At 48.5% G+C, this 23561-nt stretch overlaps 1 protein-coding gene and 1 long non-coding RNA gene across 9 annotated transcripts in view; one reads left to right on the top strand and one right to left on the bottom strand.

The window, feature by feature from the left end:
• IQGAP3 (IQ motif containing GTPase activating protein 3) overlaps positions 1-5179 on the top strand; it is a 39805-nt gene extending 34626 nt beyond the window's left edge. For all 8 annotated transcript variants that reach the window (XM_082391812.1, XM_082391819.1, XM_082391816.1 and 5 more), the window contains 6 exons: positions 684-771; positions 1519-1731; positions 2225-2391; positions 2702-2803; positions 3246-3354; positions 4036-5179. In XM_082391812.1, coding sequence (XP_082247938.1) covers positions 684-771; positions 1519-1731; positions 2225-2391; positions 2702-2803; positions 3246-3354; positions 4036-4149 — 793 coding nt within the window. In that variant the 3' untranslated portion in view covers positions 4150-5179. The remainder of the gene's footprint in view (positions 1-683; positions 772-1518; positions 1732-2224; positions 2392-2701; positions 2804-3245; positions 3355-4035) is intronic.
• Positions 5180-10532: 5353 nt separating this feature from the next.
• On the bottom strand, positions 10533-23480 carry LOC309622767. The gene is made up of 3 exons (XR_014241121.1): positions 21861-23480; positions 17608-17811; positions 10533-17047 (listed from the first exon to the last, which is right to left on the bottom strand). It is a non-coding gene; the product is annotated as an uncharacterized lncRNA (long non-coding RNA).
• Positions 23481-23561: the final 81 nt, after the last annotated feature.

A 23561-nucleotide genomic window follows, 5' to 3' on the forward strand; every position in this document is an offset into this window, starting at 1 on the left:
TCGTGTTCTAATTCCCTGTCCTTACGAGTGATGGTCAGGAGATGGGCATGGAGCTTTTCATCCCCAGTTCTGCAAAAGTGAGGGAGGACCCCCAGCAGGCCTGGGCTGGTCATCCAGGCAGAAGAGGAGCCAGGTCGCCACTTTGATCCCCTTGCCAGCAAGGCAGCTGCTCTGCTCACCCATTCACCCGGTAAACCAGTGAGCTGGGTGTTCAGCTCTGTCCTGCCATCAAAGCCCTTACAGTGGGGCGAGGCTAGGGGTGAGCACACATCAGAGAGCCACCAAGAGGGAGGTGGGTGTCAGGTGCGGGAGAGCTCAGAGGGACACCTAGGTAGGGAAAGGTCTCACGGAGGAGGAAGTGTGTCCTTCAGCCAAAGGACTCAAAGGAAGACCATTTGTGGGAGGCATTGTAGGCAGAGGACACAGAGGTGTAAGAGAGCACAGTGTGTTCGGAACCATGGTAGTTCTGCATCACAGACCCATCAACCCGCCTCCTGGGTCTTCCTCCTGGTTATGTTCTCCTCACAACACCTACCTCCATCGCACCCTCTCTCCTTACCACCCGAGCATCCCTGGCAGCCGTGATGCGGGGCAAGGTCCACTTACTCTCAGCTCCCTAGCCAGCCCCATGTCCAGACCCTCCCCCTGTCCCTCACCTCTCCCCCATTGCTCCCCTCCTGCAGCACCAAGCAGATGCTGGCTGACATCATGCAGGTCCACTCTGGGGATTCCCTCAAGGAGATCCTGTCCCTCTCGGCCTCCAGAGAGCAGGTGAGCGGCAGGCTGGCCCACGGGTACTGTCTCGTTCGCCCCCCACCAGCATGGCCGATGCCTTTCCCGGGCAGACACCTGTGCTCACCAGTAATGAGAGCTCTGGGGGGCCGAGGCCTCTGCCCTTGGCCCCCAGAGACCCTCAGGCTGCAGAGTGCCAAGACTCCACCTCCCTCCCTACGCCCCACTGAAATAAGAGTGAGCCCTGCAGGGACCCCAGCCCCTGCTGTCAGTGCTAGGAGTTGCGGGGGCCGCGGAGAGGCAGTCTGGGCAGGCTTCCGTGAAGAGCACCGAAGGGCTGGTGCTCAGCGCAGGGAGTGGCTGCTTGAGGGCCTGGAGGCAGGAGAGGGTGGCGAGTGGTGGCTGGCCAGGGGCAAGTTGGGCCAGCTGGAGTACAGACTCAGCCAGGGGCTTCCCAGAGAACAGGTGGGGACAACCAGTAGAGGCCTGTCCCAAAACACAGGACAGAAGGAGGGAGAGAACCCCAGATACCCTGGAGCCATCACAAAGCTCCGTTGTTGGGAAGTTGCAGCCACTGTCTACCGGAATCCTTTATGCTGTACTCCTAGTGGGTCCCCCTTGGCCACTCTTCCTCTTAAGTGACCCACGAGGCCCTTCAGCATCTGTGAGGTTGTACACTTTGATGTTCTTCACAAGCCACCTCACCCCGCCCCTCCCCCTCTGGACCCATGGCTTGGGGGCAGGATGGTAGGGCCTGCTAGACCCCTCAGCATCTCTGCCCCCCAGGAAGCAGCCCACAAGCGGCTGATGTGCCGACGCCAGGCCTGTGAAGCCCAGACCCCAGAGTCGCTGCGACGACACCGCTCGCTGACAGCCCACTCCCTCCTGCCGCTGGCAGAGAAGCAACGGCGTGTCCTGCGGAACCTGCGCCGACTCGAGGGCCTGGGTTTGGTCAGCGCCAGCGACGGCTACCAGGGGCTGGTAGATGAACTGGCCAAGGTAACGGCCTGGGCCTGGAGGGAGCAGGAGGGCGAGAAAGAGAGAGAGAGAGAGAGGGAGTGAGAGTGTGTGTGTGTGTGCACGCATGTCCGTAGTGCTGGCACCTCAAGGGCAGGCCTCTCCCTGGTGAGTGCCTACCCAAAATTGTCACCAGCCAGGGGAAGGCCAAGCGATCTCCAAGGGTCCTTTTTGAAGGAAAGGTCTCAAAATTAGTCAGGGAAGGGAGTATTCTTGAAACTCTCTTTCACTAAAAAACAAGGAGTCATGGAACAGTTACTCCTCAATGGGGGAGAGGCCCTGGAAACGTCCTTCAGGGGTTTGGGATAGGGTCCTTGAGATTGCCCTCCTCCTAGGGAGAACAACCTTGGAATCTTCCTCTTCCTGCTCTTCCTGAAGATCCTTACAGTGAGTTGTTCTTGGGCCTGAATCAGACCCTGAGGCTCTCCTGCCAGGAAGGGTCAACTCACCCCTCCCCTGGTGCCCCCAACCCCAGGATATCCGCAACCAGCGCAGGCACCGGCAGCGGCGGAAGGCAGAGCTGGTGAAGCTCCAGGCCACGTTCCAGGCCCTGAGCACTAAGACCACCTTTTATGAGGAGCAGGGCGACTACTACAGCCAGTACATCCGGGCCTGCCTGGACCACCTGGCCCCCAGCTCCAAGTAGGTGCTCCCTTCCTACACTTTGAAGCTTACCTGTGACCTCTCCTCCTGCCCATGTCGACCTTTGCCCCACTCTTGACCAGCTTTGATAGGGACATCTCACCCCAGAACAGCATGGTCCCTTCCTGACTCTGGTCTTTGAGTTTCACTCGCAAAGTCTTGGGTTCAAGTGCAACCCCCTCCTTTGTCTTCCACCAGTGAGAAGTCTTCCTCGGGGTCTAATTTCCTTCCTACCAGCCACAGAGAGAACTAGTGTCTTTGGTGTTGAAGGGTTTGTTAAATGAATTCTCTGGGGCCTTTTCTTCATCAGGAGTTCTGGGAAAGGGAAGAAGCAGCCATCTCTCCATTACACTGCTGCCCAGCTCCTGGAGAAGGGTGTCTTGGTGGAAATTGAAGATCTTCCCACCTCTCAGTATGTGTCTTTGGAGGGCAGAATGTCAGACCTTTCCCATGTCCTAACCTGGGGATGGGGCTGTGGGCTGGGCACCAGGTGGGAGGGAAGGAGATGCATGGTCCCTGCCTTGAAGGAGCTGCTAGAACAATGGGGAAGACACGACATTTCCAGACAGAGAGTTAAGGGCAGTGGGTGTGGTCTGGCACAGTTCTAGACACCCCAAGGCAGACGATGCTGGGAAAGTGTCCTGCAGGAGAGAACAGCTGATTAGGGCTGGGCAGAGAAAAGAGCTGAGGTGTGAGCAGAGGTAAAAGTGGGAGGAGAAAGAGAGCGATAGAGGGGAAGCCTGGCTCTGGGTGACTCACAGCCCTGCCTGGGATGAGCAGCAAGTGGGTGGAAGAGTGCGGCTGTGGCCCTGGAAAGAGGCACTGGGCCCTGTTTTGAATCCTTTTCTTGATAGCTTCAGAAATGTGATCTTTGACATCACCCCTGGAGATGAGGCAGGAAAGTTCGAAGTAAATGCCAGGTTCCTGGGTGTGGACATGGAGCGATTTCAGCTTCACTATCAGGTGAGGGGACACTCCCATGAGCCCTCAAGACACCCGATGGCCTTTCGGTGCTAGCCTAAAGATGGCAGCCTGGCCTGGCTTCCCTGGGCCGCGGATGACATCAGCTCTGTTCCCCACCCAATCCATGTCGTCTGTTCCTGAAGAGAAGGGTGATGGTCTGTGTAGCCCAAGCCTCTCTGTCCCCGTGCCCTGACACAGACCCCACTGCCAAGCATCAGGAGAGTGGAGTGGGCTGGTGATGTCAGAGCAGGATTTATATTTGAAGCCCTATCACATGTCAGGGACTTTACACAGTACCTCATTTAATCCTCTCCGAAGCTCTCAAGCATTATCCCTATTTTATAGGCTCTGAGACTAAAAGGTTAAGAAGCCGGCCTAAGTCATAAACTAGTGTTCAGGGAAGCAGTGATTTTTAAATCCAAATCTTTTTGCTCTGCTGTTTTGTCTTTTAAATGATTTCAAGCCCTGGCTCTGCTTGAATTGACATTTGGTCAAGTCACTGTACCTGTCTCTTGGCCTTGGTTTCCTCATCTGTGAAGGGGGTTTCAATGCCCACTTCAGTGGCCAGTGCCACTGGATGACTGTGTAAGGCTCCAAGATGTTAGTGTTTTATAGACTAGCTGTATGGGCCACCGTGAGAAACCCTCAAACTTGCCTCCCTGCCCCTTCCCTCCCTCCTAGGACCTCCTGCAGCTCCAGTACGAGGGTGTGGCTGTCATGAAACTCTTCAACAAGGCCAAGGTCAACGTCAACCTTCTCATCTTCCTCCTCAACAAGAAATTCTTGCGGAAGTGACAGAGGCAGTGGGTGCTACCCAAGCCTTTCTTACCTCGCTGGATGCTTTTCTTAACACTAATGCACTATTCCACTTCCCTGCAGACACCCAGAGCTCAGGACTGGGCAGGGCTCAAGGAGTCTCACCCTTTCCCCAGCTGGGGGGAGTTTGTCTACCTGGCCACAGGCAGGGACTCTAATTGGCTCAAGGGAGCCCTGTCTCTGAGTCTGGCTGTGTGGCTTTGAAGTCCCAGAACCCCACGGTTTTCCAGCCAGATGGTAGGGAATGAACCTGGGCCTGCGCTTTGACCTGAGAAAGCTATTGCTCTTGCGTCTGCTGCTGCCCTCCCGATACCGTGAGCACTGCCCCAGCGGCCTGCTTTCCTGCTGCCTCCCTTCTCTTCGCAGACCCCAAAGCCAGGGCTAGGCTCCCTGTCCCCACTCCCACTTCATCAGCAGTGTGTGTTCCTGCCCTGTTAAAGCCCAGGCCCCTCTGCTGCTGTGACGCCTCACACCCTCCAGCCCGTCACCCTCACACCGGGTGGGCAGCGCTCGTGAATGCCCACGTGGCATTGTGACACGGTCGTCGTCCGAGGCGGCCTAGGCAAGATGACCCTCCGTTAACCTCAAATCTCATTCCCTTGTTTACAGTCTGTTTTACATGCGGGTCACTAGGGTATTTATTCTCTCCTACCCCTATACTCTGTGCAGCCTTAATCATGGCTTTCTTTTTGAGCTCAGAGAAAGAGTTCCCATTTCCCTGTTCAAACTAATATTCGTGCCAATCTTTTACACCTTGTATATAAAGTCACCTTGGGTCACTCGTGTTTAAGATCTCATTACTTCAGCTTCATACGGTACAAAGAGCAGTCTTCCCCTTTTCTCTCTCACCCTCAGGATTCTTGCACCTTAGAGCTGACTCTTGCAGGCAGTTTCCATAGATCTGCCGTCTTGTCTCTGCCACTGCCTCTCTCTTGTCCCCACATCTACCCAGCTTCCTGTCCCTGTGGCCCTTCTGATTTCATTTTAATAAAAGCAGCTGTTACCCCCACATCTGTTGTTAACCCCTTATTTCACTTCCTGCAGAGCAGGCCTCCAAGTTCTGGGACAGCTGTTCCCTGGTGAGCTGGGGAGTCCTTCCTGCAGCCTCCCCCAGCCTCCTGCCTGCCTCGGCTGTGGGCCCACTCTGCCTGCCTGAGCTCATCAATGCTTAATGAGATGTGGCGTTTATTCCTCTCTTCCCTCCCCCAGGGGACAAAGGGTAGGCAGGAATGCTTAGGTTTCGATTCTGCTTTTATCGGCCACTCTGAAGACTAAAGCCAAGAGGAGGAGAAACCAGTCCGGCTTCTACTCCACCCGTTTTGCACACATTTGCAGCAAATTCTTTTCCTGAGCCTTGGGTGATGACACCAAAGGTGCTTGAGCCGCAGCTCCTTAGTATCGTGGCTTCTACACTCTGATCAAAATCCTGTGTCCGTGAGGAAAGCCGCCCTCCTTTCCTCCCAGGTTTCAGGAAGCACAGAGGGGAGTCTGGAGGAGGGGACAGTCTATACAGATACCTGTCCTGACATCTGAACTCCCAAGCAGCTCCTATTGGGCGGGCGCACACAAGTTTGCCCGGTGCAGCCCATCTCCCTGCACTCTGTTCCATTCTGTCACTCAGGACCTGTCTTGCTGTCACATTCAATCTCAGTCACATCCTCTCTCCCCTTAACATGTCACAGCAAAGACTTCAAGTACCGCCTCGCTCTGGGTGACAGTGACACGTACCAGTGGATCTGAGTTTCTACACATGATCAGTCATCATTAAAAGTCTCACACTCACCAAATGGCTCCAACACTATCCCACTGTGGTGCCCCCCCCCCCCACAATCACATGATCTCAGCTGCAGGCACCACATGTAGAAAAGTCACAGCAGCTACCGTAATTGCTGGGATATTTACATACACTTACTCCTCACAACAACTCTACAAAGGTAAGCAATCACCATTTTTGTTTAACAGATGATGAAACTGTGATTCAGAGGATTAGATAACTACCCAATGCTACACAGCTGGTAAGGGGCAAAAAGTCTTTAAACTCAGGCCCATCTGCTCAGATTATATTCCCTTGCATTTTTCTCTTCTCTGAAGCATTTCCACTTCCTTCACCCCACACTCTCATGCCACTCTCTTCTTCCAGGCTCACCCGACTCAACCCTAGTGATGGTCCCTGATGAGCTTCAGTTCATCAAGTCTTTTCCTAACTGTTGATGCCCAATCTGAGATACAAACACTTAGCTCCAATGGTTGGGGCTATATACCAGTGCAACCTCTTCGGAGGACAATTTGGCAACATCAGAAATATAAGTGTGGGGTGCCAGGACAATGCAATGGGGGAAAGAGTAGTCTTTTCAACAAATGGTGCTGGGACAACTGGATATCCACATACAAAAGAATGAAGTCGGACCCCTACCTCACACCATAAACAAAAATTAAAACAGATCATAAACCTAGACATAAGAGCTAAAACTATAAAACTCTTAGAAGAAGCACAGATATAAATTTTCATGACTTTGGATTAAGCAATGGTTTCTTTAGACACTGAAAGCACAAGCCACAAAAGAAAAAGTATTGATAGATAAATTGAACTTCATCAAAATTCAAAACTGTGCTTCAAAGGACACTTTCAAGAAAATAAAAAGACAACCCACAAAATGGGAGAAGATATTTTCAAACCATATATCTGACAAGGGATTTATATCTACAATGTATAAAGAACTCTTACGGGGCTTCCCTGGTGGCACAGTGGTTAAGAATCCGCCTGCCAATGCAGGGGACACTTGTTTGAGCCCTGGTCCGGGAAGATTCCACATGCCCAGAGCAACTAAGCCCGTGGGCCACAACTACTGAAGCCCACATGCCTAGAGCCCATGCTCCGCAACGAGAGAAGCCACCACAATGAGAAGCCCATGCACCGCAACAAAGAGTAGCCCCCACTCGCCCTAACTAGAGAAAGCCGGTGCTCGGCAACAAAAACCCAACACAGAGAGGGAGGGAGAGAGGGAGGGAGATGGGGGGAGAGAGGGAGGGGGAGGGAGGGAGAGAGGGAGGCAGAGGGAGGGAGAGGGAGGCAGAGGGAGGGAGAGGGAGGGAGAGAGGGAGGGAGAGAGGAAGGGAGGGAGGGAGGGAGGAAGAAATTTTTAAAAAAAACAACTCTTACAACTCAAAAATAAAAAGCCCAACTAAATGGGCAAAGAATTTGAAAAGCCATTTCTCCAAAGAAGATGTACAGATGGCTAATAAGCACATGAAATGATGCTCAACGTCATTAGTCATTAACAGAATGCAAGTCAAAATCATGAGATACCACTTCACTCCCGCTAGGATGGCTAAAGTAAAATAGGTAATAACAAGTGGTGAGGATGTGGAGAAATTACAAGTCATATATTTCTAGGGAGCTTGTAAAATAGTGGAGCCACTTTGGAAAACAATTTGGCAGTTCCTCAAAATTTTAAATATAGAGTTACCATATGAGCCAGCAATTTCACTCCTAGGTATATACCCAAGAAAATTGAAAGCATATGTCCACACAAAAATCTGTACATAAATGTTCATAGCATCATGATTCATAGTAGCCAAAAAGTGGAAGTAATCCAAATGTTCATCAACTGATGAATAGATAAACAAAAGGTGATATATCCATACAATGGAATATTATTCAGTCATCAAAATGAAGTACTGGTATATGCTACGACATGGAAGAACCTTGAAAACATTATGCTAAGTGAAAGCCAAATACAAAAGGTCATGTATTGTATGATTTCATTTATATGAAATGTCCGGAACAGAAAGTAGATTAGTGGTTGCCAGGGCCTGGGGAAAGGGGAGAATGGAAAGTGGCTGCTCATGGATATGGGGTTTCTTTGGGGGATGTTGAAAATATTAATTAAATAGTGGTGATGGCTGCACAACTCTGTGAATATAGTAAAAAACCACCTGATTGTACAACTTAAAAGGGTGAATTTTATGGTATGTGAATTATATTTATTTTTTTTAATGTAAGCATACATACCCAGTAAGGAATTTTTCCTGTGGAGACACCTGGATAAGGGAGCAAAGAGCTCTGGAGTGTTTGTTGCAGTATTATTTGTAACGGTGATGATCTTAGAAGGGCAGCCACACAATGGTACATTATGCAGCCAACAGAAATGATGAGCTAGATCTGAGTGCAATGATGTGAAAAGCTGTCAATGGTACATGTTGTTTGGAAAGATACACAAGAAATGTGGCAGTGGTCACCTTTGGGGAGGAGGAAGTATCTTTCTGTGCTGTTCTTACAGTGAGCTTATACTAGTCCTATGAAAAGGAAAGCCAACTCATGCTATGGCTCTAGAACTGAGGTGTGAACATCATGGAGGAGTGGCGTGTCCCTTGTTCTACAGCAGTGCTGCTGGGATTAGGCACCACAAGCTGTTCCTGGTCGGTCCGCTACTGGGACACATGCCGAAATTGAGAGCAAGCATTTAGAAACTCACAGCCAGCAGTTTTACCCCTGAATCTAATAAAAGATTGAGTTTATATTTTATAAGTCTTTTCATTTCATTTTTCTAATAACTAGTTTTTATTGTATTTCACGAAAATATAAGTCCATAACAGATGGGAAATTTTAAGATGTCACCCTTCATTACAGACAGTTTGAGAAGAACTGTTCTACAGGGAATACTTTTAGTCATGTGACATAAGAATGCATCAGCAGGGACTTCCCTGGTGGCGCAGTGGTTAAGAATCCGCCTGCCAATGCAGGGGACATGGGTTTGAGACCCGGTCCGGGAAGATCCCATATGCCGCGGAGCAACTAAGCCCGTGCACCACAACTACTGAGCCTGTGCTCTAGAGCCCGCGAGCCACAACTACTGAAGCCTGCGTGCCACAACTGCTGAAGCCCGTGCACCTAGAGCCCGTGCTCCAGAGCAAGAGAAGCCACAGCAATGAGAAGCCTGCACACCGCAACGAAGAGTAGCCCCCGCTCACCACAACTAGAGAAAGCCCGCGTGCAGCAACAAAGACCAATGCAGCCAAAAATAAATAAATAAATAAATTTATTTAAAAAAAAAAAAAAGAATCCGCCTGCCAATGCAGGGGACACGGGTTTGAGCCCTGGTCCAGGAAGAGCCCACATGCTGTGGAGCAACTAAGCCTGTGCACCATAACTACTGAGCCTGCACTCTAGAGCCCATGAGCCACAACTACTGAGCCTGTGCACCACAACTACTGAAGCCCGCACGCCTAGAGCCTGTGCTCCACAGCAAGAGAAGCCACTGCAATGAGAAGACCACACACCGCAACAGAGTAGTTCTCGCTCGCCGCAACTAGAGAAAGCCCGCATACAGTAAGGGAGACCCAACGCAGCCAAAAATAAATAAATAACTTTATTTAAAAAAAAAAAAAAAAAAAAGAATGCATTAGCACTGGGGTTTCTGGGGGGTTTTAAAAAATATTTATTTATTTATGTATTTGGTTGCTCCGGGTCTTAGTTGTGGCAGTTGCTCAGTTGCTGCTTGTGGGCTCCTTAGTTGTGGCATGCCAACTCTTAGTTGCAGCATGCATGTGGGATCTAATACCCTGAGCAGGGATCAAACCCAGTCCCCCTGCACTGGGAGCCCAGAGTCTTAACCACTGAGTCACCAGGGAAGTCCCACATTGGTACTGTTGAATTAAACCAGAGGGACTGAATGGAGTAGCTGAGATCACACTATACATGCAATTTTAGAGTCTGCTTTATTCATTTAGCTGTGAAAAACATTCTCTATGTCTTAAAAATTTCTTCAAAAACGTTATTAATGTCTATAAATAGCCCATATAGTTCATGTATTTAACATTCCCATAATACTGGACAGTTTTCCATTTTCATTAATTTATATAATTCTGCAATGGATATCTCTGGGTATAAGATCTTTATTTACATTTCTAATTATCTCCTTAGAATACTAGGACAGGAATTACTAGATCAAAGAGCATGAAATTTTAAAAAATTAGGTTTTTCCAGATTATAATACATATTCATTGTAGAAAATTTAGAAAATATTTAAAAAGCAAAAAAAGGTTAAAATAATTCATGATACCATCACCAAACGATAGCTACTTGTAACATTTTGATGTATTTTCTTCTAATCATATTTGTAATTAGAATCACACTATGCATCGTATTTTGTAACTTGCTTTTTCCATTTAACACTGTAAACAATTCACCATACTAAATGGGATATACTATAATTTACTTAATCCATCCACTGTAAAATAACCATCTATACTTAATCTATCCACTATAAAATAACCATCTAGAGGGTTAAGTTTTGATATATAGAAGAATGTTATGTTGCAAATCCCTTGTAGGGGGCTCTGTTGGCATTGTTCTCTCTGGGTCTCTTTTTTTTTTTTTTGGCCAAGCCATGCGGCAAGCAGGATCTTAGTTCCCTGACCAGGGATCGAATCTGTGCCCCCTGCAGGGGAAGCCAGAGTCTTAACCACTGGACTGCCAGGGAAGTCCTGAGTCTTTTCCTTAAAGGAACTGATCCTATCTTCCTCCAAATGACTGGTGGGATTAATGGTTAGCAGAATCTGCCTCCCCCTGACCAGGACACTGGGCTCAAGGCTATAGAATAGACACAGACTCCCTTCCCTTCTGCAATCGGAATTTGAATTCTGAGGGCGGCACCCAGGAAGGAAAGCCAGTTGAAGCTGAGTCACCAGCTGGCAGCACCCTGGAGAGACAGCCACCAGTTTCTGGCACTGAGATCCCTAGAGGGGTCAGCGTGTCATCTTTCCCAGGTCAAGTCATCTCACTCCTTACAGCCCTGAGTGCTATCAGCGTCTCCCAACAGATCCCTGCTTGCTGAAATTCCTCAGCGTCATGTTTTATTATTTACAAAGATTCCTCCCTGATTCATCTTTGTACCTAAATCTTTGTGCCTGGGTTTATTTCCTTGGACTATACTCCTAGAAGGGAAGTTGCTGTGTCAAAGGGTAGGCACCTTTTAAAGGCACTTTTTGCATATGACCTACTGTCCTCCAGAAAATCTGTATCAATTAACAAAGAAAGAGGGCACAGAAGGTGAGAGAAAACTGGTGCACCCTATGGGGCCAGTACTCCTTGATCCAGAATGAAGCCCAGCCTGACTCTTGCAAATCAACACAAATCTGCCCTCGTGGGGCTTGTGAAACCTCTCAGTTGCCTTCCTACCACTGCCAGTGTAGCATAAGAAGGCCCCTTCCTCTGCAAGGAACACACATTTAAAAAATACAGATTGCCAAATGCAATGTGGTACCCTGGACTGAATCTTGGGACAGGAAAAAGGACACCAATGGGAAAACTGGTGAAAATGAATAAAGTCTAGAGTTTAGTTAATAATAATATGTTAATATTGGTTTCTTAGTTTTGACAAATGTACCACAACAATGTAAGATGTTAACCTTAGGGATATACAGGAACTCTCTGTACTGTTTTTGCAACTTTTCTGTAAATTTAAAACTATTCCAAAATTAAAAGTTTATTTAAAACTCTATGACACCAATTTATAGTCCCACTAAGAGGGCATAGAAGTGTTAGTCTTACCGCGACCTTGCCGACAGCAAGTATTTTTAAAAATTCAGTCCTTCAACAAATATTTATTAAGTGCCGTCTCTGTGCCAGGCACTCTCCTAGGTACTTGGGATCCGTCAGTAAACAAAGCCGACATAGATTGATGCCCTCATAGTGTTGACATTGCAAAGAAAGACAGATACTTTAGTATGTTAGAAGTAACAAGCGCTTTGAACAACAAGGATTTACTGTATAGCACAAGGAACTATATTCAATAGCTTTTAATAAACTATAATGGAAAAGAATTGAAAAAAGAACATAGATATACACATATATAACCGAGTCACTTTGCTGAAACTAACACAATATTGTAAATCAACTATACTTCAATTGAAAAAAAAAAGAAGTAGGGACTTCCCTGGTGGCGCAGTGGTTAAGAATCCGCCTGCCAATGCAGGGGACACAGGTTCGAGCCCTGGTCTGGGAAGATCTCACATGTCACAGAGCAACTAAGCCTGTGCACCACAACTACTGAGCCTGTGCTCTAGAGCCCGCGAGCCACAACTACTGAGCCCGTGTGCCACAGCTGTTGAACCCCGCACACCTAGAGCCCGTGCTCCGCAACAAGAGAAGCCACCACAATGAGAAGCCCACACACTGCAACTAAAAGTAACCCCTGCTCGCCACAACTAGAGAAAGCCTGTGCGCAGCAATGAAGACCCAATGCAGCCAAAAATAAAGAAATTTAAAGAAAAAAAAAGAAGTAATAAGCACTTTGGAAAAAGCAGAATAAGGGACAGCACGGGTGAAGGAGAGGAATAAGGGGTGTGTTACGATTTTCAGTAGGGTGATCAGGAGAGGCTTCACTGAGGAGGAGACATCTCGGCAATGACTTGAAGGAGGTGAAGAGGTAAGCCATGTGGATATCTGGAGAAAAGGTTTGAGAGATAAGGTGGAAGGACAGATCATGTATGGCCTTGTTGGGGTTACACAAGATGTGGCAGAGACCACTAAACGCTCACCCAAAACCCCAATTACTCTGCTACATTCCCCAGCCCCTTGCAGCTAGACAGGACTATATGAACAGTTTGGACCAACGAAATGTGAGAGGAAGTGTAGTGTGTCACTTTCAGGTTCACAGGCGACAAAAATCCCACATGTGATTTTCTGGTCTTTCTTTCCCTCATTGGTATCTGTGGTCCAGAGAGTGCAGCTACAAGGTGGTAGAGCCTCCACCAGCCTGGGTCACTACTGAGTGACTACACGGAGCAGAACCTCCCCTTACTATCCTATGTGTGACAAGTGTCATGAGCTGAGTCACCAGCTGGTGGCACCCTGGAGAGACAGCCAGGCACTGTCTGCCACTGAGACTTACTATCTTCAGCTACTGAGATTTGGGGGGTGGTCATCACCGCAGCACAACTTAGCCCATCTGGCCTGATACAGAAGGACTTGGCTTTGACTCTGTGTTAACCGAATCCATTGTTCGTTTGAAAACTACAAGCGTCATTGTTTAGTTTTCATTTTTTGATAATTACTGAATATAGCAGATTATATTTTCTAAGATGGCCATAACAAACTCTCCCAGCCCCCATGCTCTCCTTATCATGGCATTGGCACTCCTCCCATTGAGAGTTGGCATCTATGTTCCCTTCCCTTGAATCCGGGCAGGCCTAGAACTACACTGAAAGTGAGGCTCTGGGACCTCTAAAGCTAGTCACAAATGACATGGCTTCCGTGAAGTCCTGTTGGAACATTTGTTCTTGGTAGGCTACTGCCATGCTGTGAGGAAGCCAAGGTGACACAGAGGAGTCAAGTGTAGGTTCCAGTTGACGTTCCCAGCTGAGGTCCTAGCTGACAACTAAACATGTGAGGAAGCCTTTGGGAGGACTCCAGCCACTGTCTGTCTGCAACCCCATGAGTGACCCTAAGACAGAACTGCTTGGCTGAGCTCAGGCAAGCCCAGAACCATAATGATAATGATGACGGTGATGATGGTGATGATTGTGATGATGATGATGTTTTAAGCCACTACGTTTTGTTTTTTTTTTAATAAATTTATTTATTTTATTTATTTATTTTTGGCTGCGTTGGGTCTTTGTTGTGTGGGCTTTCTCTAGTTGCAGTGAGCGGGGGCTACTCTTCGTTGCGGTGCGCTGGCTTCTCATTGCAGTGGCTTCTCTTGTTGCGGAGCATGGGCTCTAGGCACGTGGGCTTCAGTAGTTGTGGCATGCAGGCTCACTAGTTGTGGCTCACGGGCTCTAGAACGCAGGCTCAGTAGTTGTGGTGCACGGGCTTAGTTGCTCTGTGGCATGTGGGATCTTCCCGGACCAGGGTGCAAACCCATGTCCCCTGCATTGGCAGGCGGATTCTTAACCACTGCGCCACCAGGAAGTCCCCTAAGCCACTAAGTTGTAGGGTGGTTTGTTACATAGCAATAGATAACTGGAAGAGTGAGGCTGAATATTTTCACTATTCTTACCTAATATATTGAAGTCTTTTTACACCAACATGCCACTCCTTACCAAGCCTGGCTTTTCTCTTTCCAGATAAATATGTGAAAAAGGGTGAGACAATGGATGGAACTACCGGAGATGTCCCTCAAAATGGACTCAGAACAAAAATGTTCTGGGAATAGCTGTTCAGTTAACACACATAGGTATTCAATAAATATTTGTTAAATGAATGAATGATCCTATCCATGGGGGGGTGGGGAGATGGGAGATGTTGGTCAAAGGGTACAGACCTCTAGTTATAAGAGGAATAAATTCTGGGATCTAATGTACAGCATGGTGACTACAGTTAACAATACTGTATTCTATACTTGAAAGTTGCTAACTATTCTCACCACATACACACACACACACACACACACACACGATAATTATGTGAGGTTTATGGCGGTGTTAACTAACCCTGTTGTGGTAATCATTTTGCAATACATACATGTATCAAATCATCACATTGTACACCTTAAATTTATACAATGTTATATGTCAATTATATCTTAATAAAGACAGAAAAATAATAATAATGCTGTCCAAACTAACACAACATTGTAAAACAACTATACCCCAATAAAAATAAAATAAAATAAAATAATAATGCTGTCCACATTTCTGCATCTTGTTTAAATATATTATAATCAACTTAATTAAATGCTTTCATGAAATTCAGATGCATTATACAACATTCCCCAGAAATACCAATCTATTAAATAATTTTATTATAAAAGGCTTACAGCAAGGTTTTACTTTTCTCTTCTCTTCAGTTTCCTTTTCATTAAACAAATAAAATAATGTATATTGTATCTCAATGTAAAAGACTCAAGTAATAGATATGAAGGTAAGCTAAAACATATCTGCAACCTATTTTCCCCAGAGGAAAGGTTTATTGATAGTTTGCTATGGATCCCTCCAGACCTTCTTTCTATATATTATTTGCATTTATGTATATGAACTTTTTGTGGCAGAATGTATTTTCCAAAAATGGCCATGACAACATTTCCCATCCCACATGCTCTTCCAAAACCTTACCACACCCCCTCAGGTGGAGGCTCTGTCCTCTATCCCACAGCCTGGGCAGGCCTCTGGGCCTGTCTCACTAAGGTGTGACAAAAGTGGTGCTATGGGCTTCCCTGGTGGCACAGTGGTTGAGAATCTGCCTGCCAATGCAGGGGACACGGGTTCAAGCCCTGGCCTGGGAAGATCCCACATGCCGCGGAGCAACTGGGCCCGTGAGCCACAACTGCTGAGCCTGCGCGTCTGGAGCCTGTGCTCCGCAACAAGAGAGGCCGCGATAATGAGAGGCCCCCGCACCGCGATGAAGAGCGGCCCCCACTTGCCGCAACTAGAGAAAGCCCTCGCACAGAAACGAAGACCTAACACAGCCAAAAATAAATAAATAAATAAATAAATAAACCCAAAGTTTAAAAAAAAAAAAAAAGCTACAGAAGTTGTTTTAAAAAAAAAAAAAAAAAGTGGTGCTAGGTGACACCCAAGGCTTGTCATAAGAAGCAATATTGATTCCCCTTGGCTGTTTGTGTTAGGACACATACTTCTAGAGCCGTAAGCCACGTTGTAAGAAGTCTGGCTACCCTGAAGCCCCCATGCTGGAGAGACCACAAAGATAGACTACAGAGGGAATAGATCATAGCTTTTCCGGACCCCTGCTTGAGTGTTCCCACCCTGCTTGAGTGTTCCCACCCCATGTGCCAGACATGTGAGGAAGCTTTCACCTTAACCCCTATCAGAGTGTGACAGTGTGAGACCCTGCATGGAAAAGCCACTAACCATTAATTAATATACATATACCTATGTATATTATGCTTACTTGCATAAATGACCTACTATTATATAGATTGCTCTGAGACTTGCTTTTTTCACTGAGTAATTTCTGAGACTCATGTGGGTCAGTGGGCTCAGATCCATTCCATGTTTTGTAAGGCTGTGCAGCATTCCATAGCACAGATATTCCATAACAGGGCATAGAAGATTTTCAAACATCTTTTAGCTGTGGCCTGCCTCTTCAAAGGAAAAGTATTCTTGGAAGCCCACTGTTTAAAACAAGTGAAACAAGCTGCTGGGTCCCAGGCAGAGCCTCTCCTCACTACACTCCATGGAGGGAGGGGCCCTTCCTTGAAAGAACTCCTAACTTTTGATGCCACATTTAAAAATCACTCACCTTGGGACTTCCCTGGCAGTCCAGGGGTTAAGACTCCACCCTTCCAATGCAGGGGGCACTGGTTCGATCTCTGGTGGGGGAATTAAGATCCCACAAGCTGCGCTTGCATGGCCAAAAAAAAAAAAATTCACTCACCTCATAGAGGGTCCAACAGTAGGTCACAGCAGTGCTTCTTGTCTGTGTTTTATTCTTTTTCTCTTTTTTTAAGGTATAATTGGTATATAACATTATATTAGGTTCAGGTGTACAACATAAGGATGATTCTGTATTTGTATATATTGTGAAATGACCAGCACAATTCATCACCACACGTAGTTCCAATTTGTTTTTTCTTGTGATAAGCGCGTCTCAGTCTTGAATGTACATTCGAATCACCTCTGAATCTTTTTTTTTTTTTTGTAAAGACCACTCTTTATTTTTTTTTTTTTAACTTTTGGGTTTTATTTATTTATTTATTTATGGCTGTGTTGGGTCTTCGTTTCTGTGCGAGGGCTTTCTCTAGTTGCGGCAAGTGGGGGCCGCTCTTCATCGCGATGCGCGGGCCTCTCATTATCGCGGCCTCTCTTGTTGCGGGGCACAGGCTCCAGAAGCGCAGGCTCAGTAATTGTGGCTCACGGGCCTAGTTGCTCCGTGGCATGTGGAATCTTCCCGAACCAGGGCTCGAACCCGTGTCCCCTGCATTGGCAGGCAGATTCTCAACCACTGCGCCACCAGGGAAGCCCACCTCTGAATCTTGTTAAATGCAAGTTGTGGGACTTCCCTGGTGGTCCGGTGTTTAAGACCCCACGCTCCCAGTGGAGGGGCCATGGGTTCGATCCCTGGTTGGAGAACTAAGACCCCGCATGCCGCACGGAGGGGCCAAAAAAAAAAAAGGTAAAAAAAAAAAAAAACGCAAGTTGTGATGAGTAGGTCTGGAGTGGGTCGAGATTCTCAGCAGTTCTGACCATCTCCCAGGTGATGCCTGTGCCCACTTGAGTGGTCAGGGATTAGCAAACCCCAGCTAGCTCCTGATGACCCCTGCTTTCCTCTCTCACCTTCCAAAATGGTGGTGGGGGTTATCTTTCCCTCCTCCTTTTTATTATTAATTTATTTATTTATTTTGGCTGTGAGGCATGTGGGGTCTTAGTTCCCCAAACAGGGATCGAACCTGAGCCCCCTGCAGTGGGAGCACGGAGTCTTAACCACTGAACTGCCAAGGAAGTCTTTCCCTAAAGATTGGAAGCTCCTATTTTCACCTCCAGTCTTTGGCTCCCTTTCTATTCTCCAGAATTCCTCACAGATCGGGGGCCATGCCACCACAACCATCTGTGCAAGTTCCCTCTGCGCCGCTGCGCTGCTGAACTTCACGGCGTGGAGACAGGAAGTTGCTGAACGAATGGGCTGTAGATTTGATTCTCACCTTTCCAGAACTTCAGTTCTCTCATTTCCACTTTAAATATCTGTTTTAGGAGAGAAATGGGTAGAAAACAGGAGTTGGGAATTGTGTTCCCTCTGTCATCTGTCACCATTACTCAGCCTGCTCCAGCAGAGGACCCTTTTTTGGCCCTTTCTCAACACTTTTGCTCCAGACGTGACCTTCCCCCGCCCCGTGCCATGAGAGAAAGAGAGAAACCTCTAAGATGGTCCACAAACCTCTACCAGGCTTTGAGCATCCTGTTACTATAGCAACAGATTTGCACCACTCTGGAATCCGGCCTTGGTTACATGTGACCCTCTCCTTCTGTAGGGGATGGAAGGAGAGGGCCTCTGTGGCAAGGCACCATACATACGCTATTTACATTAACTACTGTAATCTCTGCAGTGCTTTATGAGTATCACCCTCACGTTATCACTGAGGAAACTGAGGCTCAGTGACTCACCTAAGGTCACACCGCTAGAAATGACTGAGCTGGGATTGGATCTCAGACCTGCCTGACTCAGCATTTTCCCCAGGCTTTCTCTAAACCTGAGCAATTCTGAGCTCCCTGTGTGACCATGCTGGGTCTCTGAGTGCCCTTTTCTCCCTCATTGGCACTTTCAGTCCTGAATTCATGAGGATACAGTCCCAACTACGCCCTGGGGTCTCCCTTCCGTGTGGAGTCCTGGGCCCCTCCAGCGTTCCTGTAACCAGGTCGTCAGGGTTCTCTTCTTTGGCAACAGTGAAACCATTTTGTCCCTGACCCGACTGGGCACAGACAGGCTTGGGTTGGAATCCCACAGCCACCTGTTGCGTGAATACAAACACGTTCCTTCACCTCTCTGAGCTTCGGTTTCATCATCTGTAACATGAGGATGATAGCTCTATGTCAGATGGGCTATTGGAGGATGAGAAGAGTGTCTCTAATGCCTTTCAGAGTGCCTGGCATCAGGCAGGAATGAAAACAAAACAAGCTTGTACCTTTTTTATCCTCAATTTTTTAACTTTCTCATGGATCAGGACTAAGGTGGCCTCTCATTGGCCCCTGCGTCTTCGCAGCAACAAAGCCCTCCAGGGGCAAGTCAGGAGTGTGTGAGATGGAGCAATTTCCTAGCTCTTACTGAGAGCAGGAGGGGGCTGAAGCACACCCCGTTCCCTGTGGAATTTGGGGACCATGCCAGGACAGACCACAAGCAGTTATTAACCAGTATGTGTAACATGGGTGAGTGGAGAGCGATGGGAGAACCAGAGTTTGGCGAGACACCAGCGGGCAGGCTGGCACTCCGCACGGGGAGCTGGGTATGGACCACCACGGTGCCCACCCCTCATCACTTCCCCAGCTCCCTGTCACAGGTGCTCAGTAAAACTTGTTGAATGAAGACGCTCTTTGGGGATAGGGGCTGAGCCAATGGGGGAAGTGACAGAAGAATGGTGATGGCCCTGTGTCGACACTGTATGAAGGCCTGAGCTGCTTCCTGATAGACCTGTTAGAGGTGTGGTTGGGTGGGTGACAGAGCTCAAAGGAGAAACAATAGAGTCGTTCCTATTGATGGTTACTTCTGTCAAACTCCAGCCAACTTGAAAATAAATTTAAAGTAATAGAATAAAAATAATGATATACCGTGGGGAACTTCAGCTTTGAGAACACTGAAACTTCCAGGTTGAGTGAGGGATCCCGCCGCCAGGCTGCCTCTCCTCTGCAGAGCCTCCGTCTGACTGGGAGGCCAGTGCAGGTTCCAGCCAGCCTCTCCTCGCATTCCAACTCCTGCCAAGCTTCTACCCTCCAGCCTTTGCAGTTCTGCAGAAGCTCCTACCTTTTAGTGGATGGGGCAAATCCTTGACCCCTTCTATCACCTGATTAAAAATGCTTGACCTGGTCTTTTGTCCCCTACCTCCCGTCCCCACCCCCAACAGCCCTCAACAGATAGTCTGGAGCTTCCCTGGTGGCACAGTGGTTAAGAAACCACCTACCAATGCAGGGGACACAGGTTCGAGCCCTGTCCGGGAAGATCCTACATGCCGTGGAGCAACTAAGCCCGCGCGCCACAACTACTGAGCCTGCGCTCTAGAGCCTGGGAGCCACAACTACTGAAGTCCGTGTGCCACAACTACTGAAGCCCGCGCACCTAGAGCCTGTGTTCTGCAACAGGAGAAGCCACCACAATGAGAAGCCCGCGCACCGCAACAAAGAGTAGCCTCCGCTCGTCGCAGCTAGAGAAAGCCCGTGCGCAGCAACGAAGACCCAACACAGCCAAAAATAAATTAATTAATTAAAAAAAAAAAAAAAGAGATAGTCTGATGAGTACCTCACAGGCAAGCACACACAAAATCATAGCATCCTGGAGAAGGACCATACACACACTCATTAACACGTGGAGTGACAAGTACATCTCTCCTCTGTAACCATCATGAGGAGGATGGGAGAGGGAGCCTTGAGCTTTGTCCACCCTGTTCCTTTACTGTCTCCCTGCCTCCCCTGCCCCCTACAAACGGTGCCAGGGCCCCCTCCTATGCTGCCAGGTACACAGCCTCTGGTTGCTTAGCAACGGCGTGCCTCTTCTCCCTACCTCAGCAACCTCCCCTTGTAGCTCTAGTAGCAGCCACAGCAGGGAGAGCCAGGCTGGACCTGCCAGGAGTTGCTGCTGCTGCTGAAAGGGAATGTGTGGGAACAAGCCCCCAAATAGGCCCAGGTGTGAAACCCAAGGTTCTTTTTTAACACACAGGTCCCACACTGACTCTCGGAAAGTCCTGCCACCCTCCCCTGTCCCTAGCTTCTGCCAAGCTGCTGGTTCCCCCTCCCACACTGGACATCTCACTCCACTGCTGTGCTTTCTCTGCCCTGGGTCTCTGGATCTGCCCCATGTGGTCCGTTCCCCTCTTGAGGCTCAAGGCCCCTTGTCGTTTGTCATCCTATAACTCCACATCCACGTGTGTTTGTCTCTGGGGTCTCAGTGGCTGTCCTAGGCTCTCTTTCAGCCCCTCCTGCTCAGACTGAGTAACTAACTGCCTGTCTCCCCTTCACTAACACCAATCCCCTCACTCCCCACCTCCAAAGACTGGTCGCTGGGATGACCCCATGTTGCCCCAGCAACCATGACCACACCCCTTGTTACCACCTTTCCAGGAAAGGTCTGTGGTGGGAGGGGCTTCACCGAAATGGCCCCCAGGGGAATCCTGCTTTCTGCACTCAGCCTGCCCTGGGCTTCAGTTTCAATGGAAACTAACACTGGACTTCTGGCCAACTAGAAGAAGACCAGGTCCAGAAAAGAAAGAAAGTCCTCCCTGCTGCCTTCCCTCCATCCGATCAGTTACAATGTCAGAGTCCCCAGGAGAAGCTCCTGAAGAGGCTCAGCGCCTGCAGTGGGCAGGAACCTGCCCCACCCAGAACAGTGCTGCCCAGCCCCCAGCTGATAGAGTGCCCTCCCAGGGCATGGTGTCCATCTCCCTGTCTGTTTCCACCTGACCTGACCTCTTTACCTACACTCCCTGCCACCCCACCTCCCTCAGTCCCTTAGGCTTGGGTTTGACAATATTCCCTGTGGGTTAAGAACCAGGACTAGGGAGCAGTCGGCAAAGAGATGGCTGAGAGGAAATACTTTCAGAGTAAAGGGAGACGGGGTGGAGCCCAGGCACGGCAGGGTTGGAGGGATGCTGAAATGAGAGCATGAGGGAGATTTAGGGAGGGAGGCCTGGATTCTGCCTTCTAGCAGAGGAAGCCAGCAAACAGCAGATGGAACTTTCAGGCAGGAGGCTGGACTGAGTGACCTCACCCAAACCCTGTGGTCTGCTGCTTTTGCAACCTGGCGAGTCTCCCAGCTCTCCTGGGTCCCCAAGTAGGAGAGCTTTTTATAGTTCACTACCCAACTTGGGTTTGAATAATTAAACAAGATGGACAGAAATAGTAGCCGGACAGCTAAGGCGGGTTATTTTGGGGTTTTCTGGAACACAGAGTGCTCCTGGGCGGCACCCTACCCCTGCAGGGGGTGGAGCCAGCATGAAGGCCGATGGGAGATTCCTGTGGGGGAAACCCACCCGCACCCCCCAGGGTTCCTTGGGTTGACAGGTTTGCTCTCAGCCAGAGGAGGGTCTCACCACATCTTCCTGGTCTTCAAGGAAGGAGAGGGCTCCCACTGCCTTCTGCTCATAGCTCCTCCCCTGGCAGGAAGTCCCTTCTGTTGTCTGTCAGCCCTTCTACTTCAGAGATGGTGACAGATATTGAAAATCAGATCGATAAGCAGCTTCAAGACAGGCTGAACCAGGACAAGGTGGCTACTGCTCCTCTGGCCAAGGAGCTGGAATCAGGTGATAGGAGGTCTTGTGTCCCCCTCGCCCTCCACTATAACTGTTGGAAAGCTGTGGAGGGAATCAGGGTTGGAGTGGGGGATGGGAGGCAGAGATGGGGAGACGAATTGATGGGGGGACAGACTAGGCTCCAGGGAAGAAAAGGCCAAAGATGGATTAGTGTTGGGGCTGAGAACCTCTGAAGGGGCAAGAAGCTCTCTTCTTCTAGCTCCCTAGTGTCCTGTGTTCCTGGCAGATGCCCAGCCTGGATTTGCTGGGACAGGGTTCTAGCAGCTGGGGATGGGGAGAGGTGGGGAGGGCCCCTTCAGGTCTCCATTGCAGACCAATCATTTGTGGCTTGTTTGCATAATACTTTTGGTTCAACCGCAGAGATTAGGGCCTCACCCCAACTCTACCTTGAGGCTCTACCACAGAGCTTAAAACCTGGGGCCAGAGGGGGCACTTGTAATGTTTTCTCCCTTTGGTAACAAGGGGTGGGTTTGGAGGTCAGATTTCAGGAAATACTGAAATACTCATTCATTCATGTTTATTCATTCAACAAACATTTTAAAAGCATCAACTATAAGCCTTGCATTGTGCTGGTGCTGGGAATAAATTAGTATGGCAAGCTCCTTGCTCCCAAGAGGCTCCAAGTTTAGTGGGGGAGATGGCCATCTTAAAACCTGCTCTCCGCCATTATCGAGTGCTTACTGTGCATTAGATACCATACAGGAACTTCACAAAAATTGTCCCATTTAATCCTCATAACAAATCTGTGGTCTAAGTAGCATTAGCCCCATTTGACAGTTATTAGAACCAAGATGAAGAGATTTGTCCAAAGTCACTCAGCTTGTAAACTATAATAAATGGAACTGGAACCTACGTTTATGTGATTCCAAGTTCTGTGCTCTTAACCACTGCCCTTGTGGTCGCTAATGCCTGGAAGGAAGATGTAAATTCATTAAACGCCGTGGGTGTTCAAAAGAGAGTGAGATTGCCTTTAGCTTCGGGTATGTGCTACGCGTGGCTGGGTGGGGCAATCAGGGAAAGCCTCCTAAAAGAGGTGGCTTTGCACTGTACTCCATTCATTCTACAAATACTTAAATTGAGTATCTACTACGCCCTTGTTGTTGGTGCTGAGGATCCCGAAATGACCGAAGTCCTTGCGCTGTGGACATGCTGGGCAGGGATAGAGGAAAGGCTGAAATTATAATTGCGCGAGTCGTAAATGCCAAGTTTCCTTTACCCTCAGAGTTGTTCTGCTCCTCCTGGGTTTCTCTCCCAGGAGCAAATACCCAAACTTCTGGGGAATCTAGAGGAAAGGCCTGTCCGTCCTACTCTGGGAAGTCCTTCCTAACGTCTATGCTGCATTTCTTTCTGTTCCAACAGAGTTCCCCACCTCCCATTTCATTTCTCTTTTTCAAGGCCAAATCTCACAGCACTAACCCGGCAGGCCGAGAGCGTCTGGCCCTTTAAGGCCACCTTCTTCCCCCCACGTGCCGTCTGGTTGGG

The sequence above is a fragment of the Balaenoptera borealis genome (assembly GCF_965194805.1).
Source record: "Balaenoptera borealis genome assembly, chromosome: 1".
Classification (NCBI taxonomy): domain Eukaryota; kingdom Metazoa; phylum Chordata; class Mammalia; order Artiodactyla; family Balaenopteridae; genus Balaenoptera; species Balaenoptera borealis.